The sequence below is a fragment of the Arachis ipaensis genome, chromosome B9, assembly GCF_059453495.1.
Source record: "Arachis ipaensis isolate K30076 ecotype BB chromosome B9, ASM5945349v1, whole genome shotgun sequence".
Lineage (NCBI taxonomy): Eukaryota > Viridiplantae > Streptophyta > Magnoliopsida > Fabales > Fabaceae > Arachis > Arachis ipaensis.
Genome location: NC_142444.1, coordinates 4,829,572 through 4,843,584, shown reverse-complemented (window position 1 = coordinate 4,843,584; position 14,013 = coordinate 4,829,572). Strand labels below are relative to the sequence as shown.

The 14,013-nt window shown below is 35.6% G+C and overlaps 2 protein-coding genes across 8 annotated transcripts; both read right to left on the bottom strand.

Annotated features, from left to right (window-relative positions):
* Window positions 1-715: 715 nt before the first annotated feature.
* Window positions 716-6,098, bottom strand: LOC107618029 (peroxisomal membrane protein PEX14). 2 transcript variants are annotated; one of them, XM_016319951.3, is made up of 12 exons: window positions 5,738-6,098; window positions 5,036-5,280; window positions 4,862-4,901; window positions 4,490-4,659; window positions 4,154-4,343; window positions 3,947-4,036; window positions 3,454-3,515; window positions 3,280-3,322; window positions 3,131-3,198; window positions 2,085-2,129; window positions 1,794-1,862; window positions 716-1,330 (listed from the first exon to the last, which is right to left on the bottom strand). In XM_016319951.3, exons 1-12 carry the CDS (start codon window positions 5,754-5,756, stop codon window positions 887-889), a joined length of 1,485 nt encoding a protein of 494 aa, XP_016175437.1. In that variant the 5' UTR covers window positions 5,757-6,098; the 3' UTR covers window positions 716-886. The 2 variants fall into 2 exon arrangements, with proteins under 2 accessions (XP_016175437.1, XP_016175436.1); XM_016319950.3 differs by having other exon boundaries at window positions 4,490-4,671; window positions 5,738-6,018.
* A 1,324-nt stretch (window positions 6,099-7,422) lies between these two features.
* LOC107618996 (F-box/FBD/LRR-repeat protein At4g26340) lies at window positions 7,423-10,594 on the bottom strand. 6 transcript variants are annotated; one of them, XR_015900078.1, is made up of 5 exons: window positions 10,406-10,553; window positions 9,244-10,273; window positions 8,968-9,117; window positions 8,578-8,875; window positions 7,423-7,734 (listed from the first exon to the last, which is right to left on the bottom strand). XR_015900078.1 is itself a non-coding variant. In XM_088500385.1 (5 exons), exons 2-4 carry the CDS (start codon window positions 10,201-10,203, stop codon window positions 8,598-8,600), a joined length of 1,392 nt encoding a protein of 463 aa, XP_088356511.1. In that variant the 5' UTR covers window positions 10,204-10,273; window positions 10,406-10,594; the 3' UTR covers window positions 7,423-7,734; window positions 8,578-8,597. The 6 variants fall into 6 exon arrangements, 5 of the variants coding, with proteins under 5 accessions (XP_088356511.1, XP_088356512.1, XP_016176686.1 ...); XM_088500385.1 differs by having other exon boundaries at window positions 8,578-8,879; window positions 10,406-10,594; XM_088500386.1 differs by having other exon boundaries at window positions 8,578-8,879; window positions 9,244-10,220; window positions 10,406-10,565.
* Window positions 10,595-14,013: the final 3,419 nt, after the last annotated feature.

Below are 14,013 nucleotides of genomic sequence, written 5' to 3'. Positions count from 1 at the left end.
ATTCAATTGGGGTTGTGATTTGAAAATTAGTGTCAAATTATATCTATAACTTCATCAGACAACTTTAATGATATTTTCCCATTTAATTTTAGAATACAATTTATAACTTCACTACAAAAACTTAAAAGAAAAGTAAAATTAAAATTAAAATTTGCCATAAAATCATCTAAAATTTTGAAACTTTAACTTTAACTTTGTATTTTTAGTGACATTTTTACATTCTTCCATTTTCTATCGATATAATTTATATAAGAATCTTACTAATATGTCTTAAAAATACATTTTCATCTATTCTAAGATTACATTTTAGAAGCACCCTAAAAAAAATTTTTTACTAAAAATTAATGCAAAAATCATGTTTTTAAGTTTCTAATGAATTGAATATATAAAAGTTTAAAAATTTTCTATTATTATACTTTTAAAATGGAATATTTTTAAAATATGCTTATTAAACTTGTTTGCATGCCTAAATTAAGAAAGTCCTCCCAAGAATTTTGCTAAAATAGAGTTATAGTACATGTTGAAATGTGGGAAACATCCAACGTGATGGCTTTAACCAGTAAGCACTATCTAATTAGTAATTACTAAAGTGAAAACTTATATGCAGTTAGTTGCCTTCATGTAAAATTGCTAATGGAGAACTGTCGAAATATCTAACCATTCTCATCTAGCAACTTCATATAAAAATCACCCATTACTAATTAATACCACTGGATGACTAAAATGCTTCGGAATCTGTTCATTGAAAATCAAGAGTAATAACAGACTACGTAGCTATCATACAAGACCAAACCTTAGTTCAAATTGTATTCCCAACTACATATAATGGTTGAGATGGACCAAGATAACTATGAATTTTGCCTTCATTTTTTATACCTAATCCACTTCATGACTCTTCCAATATCTCAGCAGAGCCAAGAACTGCATTGGTACTACTACCTTCCATTTGTCCTTCGGATTTGGATAGTTCTGAAGATTCCATCACCTTATCAGAGATATCTGAAGAATGGTGTACTGACTGATCATCCAGTATTTGTTCCTTCTGTACTAGTGGCTTTGGGCGTCTGATTGCTTCCGCAGCCTCTGACATAACCACCGGAGGTGGCTGAGGGGGAACCCACGTACGTTTGATTGGCTGCTGACTGGATGCAGCGTTATATCCATTATTCTCAACTCCATTATCAATCTCTCTGATTCTGGCATTTTTCGCTTGCCACCGAGGTACAGCATTGTCACTATTATCTAGGACACTGGAATTCAAGTCCTTGCCATTTACTTGAGACTGAAATACTGGGGTAGAGTTGTGTTGAACTTGACCAACTTCCCAAGGCTAGCAAGGAGAAGTTAAAGAAAATTATCAGATTCATATGCAATAATACCAAAAATTGTATTTTCTACATAAATTGCACTTTTACCAAAAATGTTCAAAGTGAGTATTGTATCACTTGTATTGGTTACTTAGAAGCCAACTCAGTAAAAAATCAGCTCAATATACCTCTCACATTAAAAAAAAAAAAATAAACTCCTATTTACCTGGGTCCTAACATGTAATTTAACATACAAATGATTAACTCAAAATAAATAAATAAAACACAGCAGACAATAATTGTCAAGTGATGTCATGTTAAGCTCACATAGATGGTCACAATCAGAGTTTAAAAAACCTAGAAGGAATAATTTGGGAGACGACTCTAACAAAAACTCTTCAATAATGAATCTAATTGAAAATACAAGACTTGAGCAATATAATATAAAGTGGGAAATACAGAGAAAAAGAGGCATTTTAAATAAACCTTTGCTCTTGGTGCTAAGCGAGGATTTGAAGGTTGCTGATTTGGGTTGGGGGGTGAATCATCGATATCCTGCATCAAAACCTCGTATCATATAACTAGCACCAACCACACAAAATTGGTAAGTAAAATATAAAATAGTAATATCATTTGCACATCACAATATTTTACTCAGCAATGACTACTCCTTTCACTTCAACCAATAGTCTATCCTATGAAACTAATTGGTCCACAAAAAGTCTATGGTTAGATGTGCAAATGCAATTATTAAGAAGAAAAAGAACAAAGGTTTACCCTGATGTTAGAAGGCTTCTCCCCTCTCTGGATCATAGCCATTATCTGCCAAAAAAAAAAAGAAAAGAAAAATCATTATAATCATAGTCAGCATCATCGTCATAATTATAATTATAAATTACAACAAAGCCTATTCAGCTAGATGGGGTCAGATATATGGATCAAATGATACCATATTGTTCTATCAATAGATCGTATGTGTCAGCCCATTTATAGTTAAAACCCATTTAATAGGATTAATAAGAATACTAAAACTCTAAAAGTAACTGAATGAAAGAATTAGTGGTTGAGCCCATAGCCTAACAGTAGTCTTCTACAAGTCTCACTTGAGATCCATGTCCTGTGTTTGAATGAACCAAACAAAATAAACAATACTCCAGGATCTCACATTGCATATTTTAGAAGACAATTTGTTCAATATTGAAAGGGGATGGCATGAATAAGCGGCATGAACACTGCATCTGGCACTCAAGCATGTTATCATCAGTACCAACAACCAACTAAGGAAAAAACGAAATAACAGACTAAAATCACTATTTCGCTTTGCGAGTTGAAAATCCCTATGCACACATTTTCACATTACTAGTTGGAAATTCAATCATGAACACCAATTCACATGTGTTGTCTCTGGCACTTTCAGAAGCACAACTCAGAGAAATTGGCCATAAATAAACTATAATTTCAAATGATAATCTAACAATTAGTAAAAAGGGCTCAACATGTAACTGCTTTTTTTGGTGTCAAATTTTATATTCCTATAACATCCCAATCAGTTTTTGTTTACTATTTGCCTCTCTTTATAATAACTTTCATGTTCTAATAATGTTTTCAATAATAATAATAATAATAATAATAATAATAATAATAATAAATATAAATATATACTAAAGAACAGTGGATTGACAATCACTTCATAAGAATAATGGTCCCTCAGTCAAAGCCTGTATTTTATGCCAATCCAGTATCAACCATAGCACTTCCAAGTTCCAAACAACAAAAGGAAAAGAGAAGGAAAGAGATAATAAGAAAACAAGACAGTGACTTACCTCCATATATGACTTTGGATGGGGAGCACTAGATGGTTCAACAGAAGCAGGTTGGGATGAAGATGTCACTGCACATTGACATTCTAGTCATAGGTAAGCATTTATAAAACCACATTGATTTATTTAAGACATAATTGATGTATAACAACCTGAATGTAGGCCATAATCCCGCTTCCCATTTACAATGAACGGCTGCACACAATACAGAAATTACAGTTGTCAAAAAAAAATATTCTAAAAAATCAAATGGGATCAGATAAAAAGGTATGCCAGAATTCTTTAAAGAAGTTGAAGATTCCCTAACATGTATATTTATATCTGACCTTTGAGCTAGTTTGATTGACTTGGTAATCTTCTCGCCTTGAGTAAGAGGCTCCACTGGATGCTATTTTAAGTCCACCAATTTGGCATAAACACAAGGCATCCAATTAGAAATACTGTACTAGTAAAAATCTTTTGAAAAGAAATTTTGAGTACTAGTATAAATCTTTTCTCTAGCTGTGATAGAATTTCTGACATGCAAAGCCACCATCATTTTCAAGAAGCGAAAAAATGAACTTCCTGATACAGCCATGGAGTCCAGTTTAAATACTAATGTCCTAGTACCATATGATTCATTAATTCTCTTGTTTATCATCCATAAGCCAAATCATCAGTACCATACATGCAAAGTTGCACTCTAGCAGAGAATATATTCACACAATTTCACCAATGACCCAACCACATGTATTCTGAACAAAAATATGCAAATGCCTTCAGAATTCATAGAATTGGAAATTCTTTGTCCAAGCCTACTATATAAAATTTCCAAATTACCTTCCAATCTTCTTATTTCATTAGTCATTAACTTCATCTCCTGCATTTGCTGATTCAAAAGGCTAACAGCATCCAAAAAGTATCTCTTCTCTGCAATGAATAAAATCGGATCAAGCAAATACATTCATTATTGGCAACAGTAAGATGCCAAGGAAAGTGGAAGTAGACAATATTTTTACAGCATCAAATTTTGTTATATTAAGCCACCTTCGTTTCTACAAGTCAGAATTTCTTGGTTTGCTTTTGCCAACTCCACGGCTGCAGCTGCAGCTGCTTTTGCAGCTTTTGAAGCTTCTTCCACCACGGTCGGTTTTGAATCTGTGCTCTCTAATTGGTTGTATTCTTCCTCTAAGACGATCTTCCGAATCCAAGATTTCAAACGCGGAAGGATGGACTTCTAAAACATGGGGCATGCATTCAGAGTTCAGTGCAGGTCAAACCAAATGCAAAGAGCATGAATTTAGATACTAGAAGAGATAATATGCTTCCATCCATTACGATGCTTGTTATGATAAAACCATGCAGAGAGGTTAGTGAAAATACCTTAATTAAGATAGCTGTTCCAGCGCCTGAAACAACCAGAAACCCAACTGCAACAAGGGCATGGGACCAGTGAAAAGAGTAGCGTGAGGAAGTTCTCGACAAAGTAGTAACACCAGCGGAACCAGATACACCTGGCTGCAAAGCTTGTGATTGTGCCGGACGCTGAATATCTGGTGTGTTGGCTTCAATTGCATATTGGTGAGTAATACTATTACAGTAACCAAAGTATACACGAAAATGAAAGAAGAAATTGGGTTCTTTTTTAACAGACTAACAAAAATGGAGAATTACACAACCGTAACTCAGTGGAAATGTGAAAAGGAATACAATAACACCAAACTACAACTGCAACTTCAACATTAGATATTTTACCTTGATTTGCACCAGCGGTCTGCTCGCTCGGCTGTGAATCCTGTTTTTTTAATGCAGGTGAGGATCAAAGCAGATTAACACAAAAGAAAGTGACAACAAACAAACTGGTTGACTGAATATGAACAAGCAATAGAGCATCTAGAAAATGAAAAACCAATCAAACAAGAAGTTTACAGGCACACGGCGAAAGGCCTCATCTATCTCCTCCTTTGTGAGCCCCTTCTTCTCAAGGAAATTTCGACGGTATATGACGGGGGAGCCTCTAACTTTCGGGTGCGAAAGAAACTTCACTGCATTCTGAACTTGCTCCTCCCGCATTGGTTCGGTGTTCACAAAGACCGACGCCTTCGAACTCTGCTTAGAAGCATCTTCCCCAGCGTCTTGCTGATCCACATTTGTTAGCTTCCCGAATTCAGCACCTACACCTCCAACAAAAATGAACTATATGAATAAATTTCACTATGACCAAAACAATATAACCAGCAACTTAGACACGACACTCTGGTAGCCAATTCCGATCAATAATAAAAATATTAGTGCAATAAATATCAAAAGCAACAGAAATAACTATTCAAAGCATTTAATAATGATTATTAATAACAATAATCAAAGTTTGAGGCAGAAATCAAACCACCGTATCCTTTAGTAACCGCTTAATTATGTAAGTTAAACATGTCATAGCAAGTTATAATATGTAAAACGTTCCATTCTCACAAAATCTCATCATAAACTTATATAAATCATGTGTTAATTCCCAAAAATCTTAGAAAGCAGAGAGTTATTTACATACATAACTATTATTAGTTCGATCAAGTGCAAAAGTAAAAATAGACTAATTACTGAAAGAAAAATGGGGAAAAGAGGATAAATTGGAACCTGTGTTTTGAGGAGGCATGGTTTTGTTTGCGAAATTGGTAGTTTGAGTTTAGAGGGAGAAGTGATGGATCTGAATTTGGGATTGGATCATCTCAGCTCAAAGCTCGTATATGTGTATACCTTTGATGATTGATGAGTGTGTTTCAGACTCGGTGAAGATCAAAGAGTAGCTTCAACATTCAACAGTGACAACTCCACCGAGAATTTGCAAGAATGGCTAGGGAAGCTATCAAGCTAAGACCGAAAACAACAAGGGTAAAATGGGTACATCATATCGTTTCATGATAAGATAATTTTTTTTTTTTAATTTCAATTTCTTCTTTGCGGCTGATTAATTTAGGAATCTATTGTATATTGGATTATTGTGCATGTATAGAAAGAGACTTAAAAAACTAGCATTATCTTTTTTTTTTTTACGGAAGATATGGAGATTCGAACTGCAACCTCTTAATTGAGTATGGAGAGACTATGTCATTTGAGCGATTGCTTCTTGGCTAGCATTATCATATTTTATTAACATAAAAAATCAATTATTCATATAAAATAATATTAAAATATAAAATATATATTAAAAATATTTAAAGCAAAACATATAAAAATATATAAATCTATGATGCTTGTCTTTTATAATTATTTTTTAATATCTATAAAAAATAAAATATATAAAAATATTATATACACATCATAAATTAACCATGAAATCAGTTATTATATACTTATATATTTATATATATTGATTTACATATTTTTTAATTAAATAATTAACTATTAAAATAACCAAATTTACTATAATAAAATAACTAAATATGTTTACAATAGTATAATAAAACTTTTTATGAAATGTTAGATATATGTTTTTATATACAGTAATTAATTAGTGACTAATTTTAAGTATACATGTATCATGATTAAAATATATTGTATATAATCACCAAAAAATATGTATTGTACTATTGTGTATGTTGGTTTCCATTTAACTTGGCGTTTTGTGATGCCAGAAGAAAAATGGCACGCACTTTAAGTAAATTTGGACGCTATAAAAGACTGATTAAAAACTCTTATATTACAGAAATGCGAATAAAAGTTGAGTAAAATTACAAAGTTCTTCAAATTAATTAAATCACTATTCCATGTAAATCAATTTTTAATTCCCTCTCGAATACACACACCACTTGTGAAATATTGACTCCAATTGATCGTTACAAACATTAGTAATTAATGATACATTATTTGAGTGTGGTAAATTTGATTTTGTAAGTCCACTTGAAATAGTCTAATAGTGAAAAATTGAGTAATATACTAATATGTATAAATTCTTAGATTTAAATCTCATTCGGCGAAAAAAAAGCCAAAACAATTTTGCAATGTTATTCACATATAAATTAGATAAAGCTAATTATGAAGGAAACAGAAAATTCTTAACCCCCAAAAAAAGGGAGGTAAAAATGAAATGTAATTAAGCACACGCGGAAAAAAATAAAAGGAATAAAATAAGAGAGCAAACTCAACCAAAGAGAGAGAATGCAGATCACGCAAGAAAATAAACAAAGTTGAATATATGTTAACCAAACTAATAGCATTGATTTAGGATAGGTGTTTTTGCTTTGGTTTTCCTTTGTTTGTCTTGACACCAAAAAAAAAAAAAAAAAAAAAAAAAAACTAATAGCATTGATGAATGACAACTATTTAAACGAAGTTCCAACAAACTTTGGCTTAAGTTATATGACATGGATAATCATAGTTTTGAAGCATGCATTAATACTATACATCATATCATTCATATGTATCAAAACATATGGTGGAAGTTCCTCTAATCCCATTACATCTATTTCCAATTGTCCATTATAGCAATAGTTAGTTACACATTACTACAAGGCAAGGAAGCTGTCATCTACTCAAAAGTGTTAAATACATATGGTGATTTGAGCATTGTAGGGGAAAGGTTGATGCATCCACCCTTCCCGAACCAAAAGAGGAGGGAAGCTTGTGTACCTGATCTTCAATATTCTCACCACCGAAAAGTTAGATTAAACAATAATTATTGCCTCTTGAATGTCATTTCTATTGAAATTAAAAGCTTATGATTAACTAAACAATAATATTTTGACCATAGACATGTTGCATTGCAAACCAGGCACCGAGATAAATTTCTAGTAATGCTAAAAAGGACTGCACCATGGGCATGATGATATAGGCAAGACTAAAACAAAACTGGCAAATGCATAATAATATAGGCTGCAATATTGTGCTATGAAATTCTTCAATAGAGTTACCTAAAGTCAATTCCGAGTTAGAGAAACCGTTTATTACAAACCATGACATTTAGAGTTTGAATAACTGTTTACATCGAAACAATTTATAAAGCTCTACGTGTTAAAACTAAATAAATTAATTAAACAGCAGAGTATATATCAAAGGGCAAAAGTATAATTCAGTGGAATAGTGGATAACATAACTTTGGGGATAAAATACTCACGATTAATAAACAATAAACCATGTTACTACATTGCTAATATATTCATATAAAACGGCCTGTATGTTTTGTGAAACAAACATCAAACAAGTCAAAGATATTTTATTGACATAAAGTAAGAAAGTACAAGCCAATTCCAAAACCACCAAACCAAACCCCAGCAATCATTTGAAGAGCTCATTTTTCCATGCCCAAGGAATCAGACCAGACAAATTAATCCTTATAAAAAGTAATCAAAAGCTTCAACAAATATTTGAGGAACACAAGTGATATTGACACATAAATTGGACCAAAGATGCAGTCTTTCATTTAATACTATTTTTAAGGCAAAACACGAAGAGAGAATAGAGATGGTGAGAGATTGTACCATTCGTAAATGTTGGCTACTCAGGTAACTTTTAATTTGCATGTTTTGGAGCTCCTTGGTATGGTAGATAATTCCTGGCGGATGCGATGTTTATACTTAAGGCCAAGACTACGATGAGCATGGATTTTCATTGTCTTCAAAATAGGTCCTCTCTCTAAAAGATATGCAACAAATGCATGTTCATCTGCAGAGTCTTGATATCCTTTAAATTCAAAAATCTTGAGATGTGATATAACACAATCAGGATCCTTCATCGGCAGTGTCCAACAATTAGGTTCCTCAGGTTCCACAGTGGAAACTTTCTAGCAACAATAAACAAAACTTTTCAAAATATGCAAGCAAGTAATGAACAGAAATAGATACACAGCCAAACTAGAAAAGTGATCATACCTCCCGATTATGAAGAGTGAGAACTTGAAGCATATGGCAGTTATGAAGCAACTTTATCAGAAATCCGGAGTTGAAATATGGAATTTCAAGCTCTAGATTAAGTAAACGGGAAAATTCTGGCAATTCAAAAGCAGGAGCAACAAGCAAGCACTGTGTGTAGAAGATAAGAAGATAATAAACACCACATATAACTACAGTTAAAATTCACCAAAAATTGGAATAAGTTACATCGAGTAATCCATTGAATGGACAACGGAAAAACGATAAGAATATCACCTCCATAGTGGAAAGTTTCAAGTCCAACAGTTTTGTTTGGTGGAGTGCCTTGAGAAGCTCAAGCATCCAACCAACCTGCTCTTTGTCTTGATCAATATCAAGGTGAGCTTCCACCATGTTTGGATAATTGCTAATTGAAACCTGTAAGCATCTTGCCCATAATGTGATACTTAGATATTCAAGTAATGGGGTGTCTATCACAAGATCCTCAATATCATTAAGATCTTCTTCGGTGTCATCAGCCTGTATTAAGGTTAAACGCTTCAACGAACCAGGCATTTGGATTACAGGAGGATCGCTCGCATTAAGTGGGAAGGATTCATGTAAAGTGAGCTTGAGATTTTCAAGAGCCCAGCAACCATCTAAAACAAACTCTGGGTCCACATAATTGAGATCTAACTCCAGGTTCTTGAGGGATGGCAAATCAACAAATCCATCATAAACAGTCAAAACCATATGACCTTTCAAAACAAGGGATTCGAGTGATGCACTGGTTAATACCTCTTCAGGCAATTTGATATCCCGATTTCCAAACTCATTGCAAGGGAGAGATAAATCGAGATACAGCTCTTGGAGGTGGGGTCCAACAACAGTATGAATCCATGTTTTGATGGTTTTCTTTTCACCTCTAGGTATATCACAAGCGAGGCGAAGCTTCTTGACATGGGGAGCCTTGCTTTGAGCGAAAACTGCATTGACGAAAGCAATGAATCGATGTGTCCCACCAGGCAGATAATAAGGACTATGTTTACTATTGTCCAAGTCCAAGACTAGAAGATCCTTCCAGAGGTGGCGCCACCGGCGAGCGAGGACGCTGGTGGCCATGGCACATCTTGTTGGGAGGAACGAGAGAATGTGGCAAAGCAGGGAATCCGGTAAGGTACTGATTAGGTCTATTTTGGGAGTTCCTGTTCTTGTTGAGTCCTCTTCTTCTACTTTCCTTTGCTTCCGCTTCGGCATTGTCAATTTTGACGACACTAATGAAGCAATGAACGAATCGATTGAGCTGGATTTGTTTGGGATTGAAAACCTTTTCATGCACAGCATATTAGCATAAGTACATGGCTCAGTTAAATAACTATAAACATTCTCAAGTGAATGTGTTAATGCTAGTCAATCTACGTGAAATAAAATGAAGAGTTAGTTTGTGGAAGAGGCATACCAACGGTGTTGCAGCTGATGATGACTTGTGAGTGCGTTACCGTGAAATCTTGAGCGGTGGGCGGTAGATGGCCGGCCAAGACGGTGGTTACTGGTTAGGGTTAGACTTTTTGGATTTTGAGTAAGAGAGCAGAGGGGGCACCGTGTTGGTGCGTAAAAAATATGACTATGGGGGGACTTGGGTCAAAAATTGGGCTTCAGCTGGGAGGGAATGGTAAAAAACAAAAGGACTTGGCTTAGAAAAAGCGATTCGGGTTTGAGTGACGTTTGCTTGTAAGATCGAGTTAAACTCTAAAGTGGTCCCTGAGATTCATGGTTTGGACCAATTTAGTTCCTGACTTACTAATTGCACCATTTATGTCTCTAACTTTGTTAAAATTGCACCAAGGTCGTCCCTAGCCACATTTCCGGACAAACTAACTGCCGCCGGCAGTAGCCTGGCACTGAGAAGCCATGCTGGGTGCCACGCTGGAGTGCAATCTTGGCGCTAAAAATGTGGATGGATGAAACAGCGTCGTTTCATGTATGTTTAGAAACAAAACCCAAATAACCCAAGATCTATGATCACTTCATCTTCTTCTTCGTCTTCTGAAAACCAAAACAATGCACCATGAAATCTTGAGTGCTGGCCATTGTATAGGGTTTGAAGGTTGAAAACGTTTGGCTCCGTGGAGTTCGCTGCCACTGTGATAGTGTTGTGCGGTCGTTGTTGGTGAAGGAAGGAGAAGCAGTTCATCGCGATCACACGAAGGTACGTTTGAACTCGGAAAAAAAAATGCTTTTCAACAAAAAGAATAGCATCAATGTCTGTGTTTGTTGAAAATTTGATTTTGGTTGATGAAAGTTGAAAGTTTTTTGATTATCTATTAGGATTTTTGTGTGTAGTGGTAAAATTTTTTTCATGCTCTATTTTGAATACAATTTTAGTTGGGTTGGTTGATGGGTGTTTCTGGTGTTTTATAAGTGGTTGAATGTCAATGTTTGTTTTTGCATGTGTGAATCTGATTGTTTGGTTCCTCAATTTGGTTTTCTGCATAATGCAAATGGAGACTTTGATGGATATTATGTTCCATCATGGGGGAACATTTAAAAAAATGATGATGGAATACTAGTGTACTCACCAGATAACAGAACTTGCTTAGGAGATTTAGATGAGGACACGTTGGATGTGTTCTTCATAAGGAACTATTACAAGGAGCTTGGGTATGACAACATACTTCAGTGTTGGTGGCTGCCTCCTGGGAGGAGCTTAGATTGTGGACTGAGGGCTCTTACATCTGATGGTGAATTAAGAGAGATGTGTTTTGCTGCACAGAATAATGATGGAGTTGTTGATGTGTACTTTGAGCATGGGGTGTCCACACCAGAGGTGATTGCAGGGAAGGAGGTTGTAGTATGGTTTGATGATACTTGTGAGGGAGACTTGGTGAGCAAGAAGAACACAAGTGAGGGTCCTGAAGCTGATGGTAACTCCTCGAACCCAACTACAGAACCGAATCCTATCCCAAATGCAAACCCAATCCCCATAAACAATCCTATTCCAACCCCCCTGAGACCAACCATGTCACTATTCCAAACCCCATTGATGATAACACAACTCCAAATCCAATGCATGCTAAGGCTCATGAGAAACCCAATCTGAAACCCAATTCTAATCCAAAGTCTAAGCCTAAGTCAAAGCCCAACCCAACATCTATTTTCAGGTCCAAATTGACTAAAAAGTCCAATCAGAAGCCCAATCAGAAGTCCAACCCAAGCCTGAAAACTAAGCTGAGAGAGACTACCAAGGCATGCTCCACAGGCAAAGATAAAGGCAAAGCAAAAATGAAGTCCAAACCTCAGTTTTTACCTAGGAGAATTACAAGATCTCAGGCTGTTGGAATATATAGAAGGTTTGCTAATAAGGACAAGGGAGCTCTTCATGTTGACTTAACTATAAATGATGATTCCAGTGATGATGATAGTTCAGAGGATAGTTCCTTTAAGCCAATACAAGAAGATAGCTCTAGCAGTGAAGATAATGCAAGTATGTCCAAACCAAGAAATAAGAAAGTAAAGGACATAAAAGAGAGCTACACATGCTGCTGCTAAGACAAAAGAGAACATAATGCAACCAGATGATGCATTGGTTGAAGATGTGTCAGATGGAGAGGTGGACTTGGGGTTTGTGGAAATTCCAGGGATTGTTGATGTGTATGAAGCACTTGACCCAGGTGCAGAATCTGATGGTGCTAATTCTTGGCACTCAGAGGAGATGAAGACTCCTCATAATTCTGAAGATGAGCTACAATCTGATGAGGAGTCAGACAAATTTCCAATATTTAGAAATGGGACAAGATTCGGTGAGCTACATCTACAAGTAGGTATGAAATTCAACACCAAGTATGAGTTCAGAAAAGCTATAAGAGAGTATACTATCCAAGAGGGAAGGAGAATTAAGTTAAAAAAAAATGACAATATTAGATGCAGGGCTGTGTGCAAGGTGAAAGAGTGTGCCTGTGTTGTGTATGCCTCAAGGGACTGTGATGACTCATGTTGGCAAATCAAGACTTTCAACGACGACCATACTTGTGCGAGGGAGAACACCAACAGGGCTGCTAATAGGGCTTGGGTTGCAAGTAAATTAGTGAAAAAGGTAAGGAAATACCCCAATTTCAAGCAATGCGAGGCTGCTGTGTACTTCAGAACAAAGTGTGACCTTATTCTGAATAGAAATTCCATTGCAAGGGCACTGGAAGATGCAAGGAATGTAGTATACGGGGATGAGAAGGCACAATATGCGAAACTAAGGGACTATGCTGAAACTTTACTGAAGACGAATTCTGGATCTACAGTGCAGATATGTATCGAACCTCAACCAAATGGAGACGTCATATTTGATAAGATGTATGTTTGTTTGCATGGTTGCAAAATGGGATTCAAGGCAGGTTGTCGCCCCTTGATTGGGCTTGATGGGGCATTTCTGAAGACACAATTTGGAGGTTAGATCTTAGCTGCTGTGGCACAAGATGCCAATCATCACATTTACGTGATTGCATGGGCTATAGTTGAAATAGAGAATACAGACACTTGGAGATGGTTCCTGAAGCTGCTTCATGCTGATCTTGGAGACTACAAAACTAACGGATGGTGCTTTATTTCTGATATGCAGAAGGTAATGTTAACTTTCATGTGCTTTTAACAATATTTGATTCTCTAGATGTAAGTGGTTTGGATGGGAATAATGGTTGTAAAATGTGTATGTTATATATGTCCTCTGAATTTTGTATACATGATGTTGGTTGTTGATATGCACTGTTAGTTTAGTTAGATCCGAATAGCACAAGGGACCAATCGTGCATTTTACACCTAACTGAAGGGACTAAATTGTATTAAAATGTGAAAGTCAGGGACTATATTAGGTTCATTAATGTAAACTCAGGGACTATTCTGTGGCACGATAAAAGTTTTTACATCAGTTTTTGTTTCTGAAACATAGTGTAACAATGTCCTGCAGGGTTTAATTCAAGCTGTCCAGGAGGTGATGCCAAGAGTTCACCACCGTTTTTGCGTTTGGCACCTCTGGAGGAACTTCAACAAACAATGGAAGGACCTTAAGTTGAGGGGACT

Excerpts from the sequence above, each read along its gene's own strand:
- LOC107618029 (XM_016319950.3), bottom strand. Across the intron at positions 4,037-4,153 it reads TCTGACTTGTAGAAACGAAG|AGAAGAGATACTTTTTGGAT; the intron begins GTGGCTTAATAT and ends TATTCATTGCAG. Across the intron at positions 1,331-1,793 it reads GCTTAGCACCAAGAGCAAAG|CCTTGGGAAGTTGGTCAAGT; the intron begins GTTTATTTAAAA and ends TCTCCTTGCTAG.
- LOC107618996 (XM_088500384.1), bottom strand. The coding sequence starts at position 10,290 with ATGCTGTGCATGAAAAGGTTTTCAATCCCAAACAAATCCAGCTCAATC. Across the intron at positions 9,118-9,243 it reads TGAAACTTTCCACTATGGAG|TGCTTGCTTGTTGCTCCTGC; the intron begins GTGATATTCTTA and ends TTCTACACACAG. Across the intron at positions 8,880-8,967 it reads TCACTCTTCATAATCGGGAG|AAAGTTTCCACTGTGGAACC; the intron begins GTATGATCACTT and ends TATTGTTGCTAG.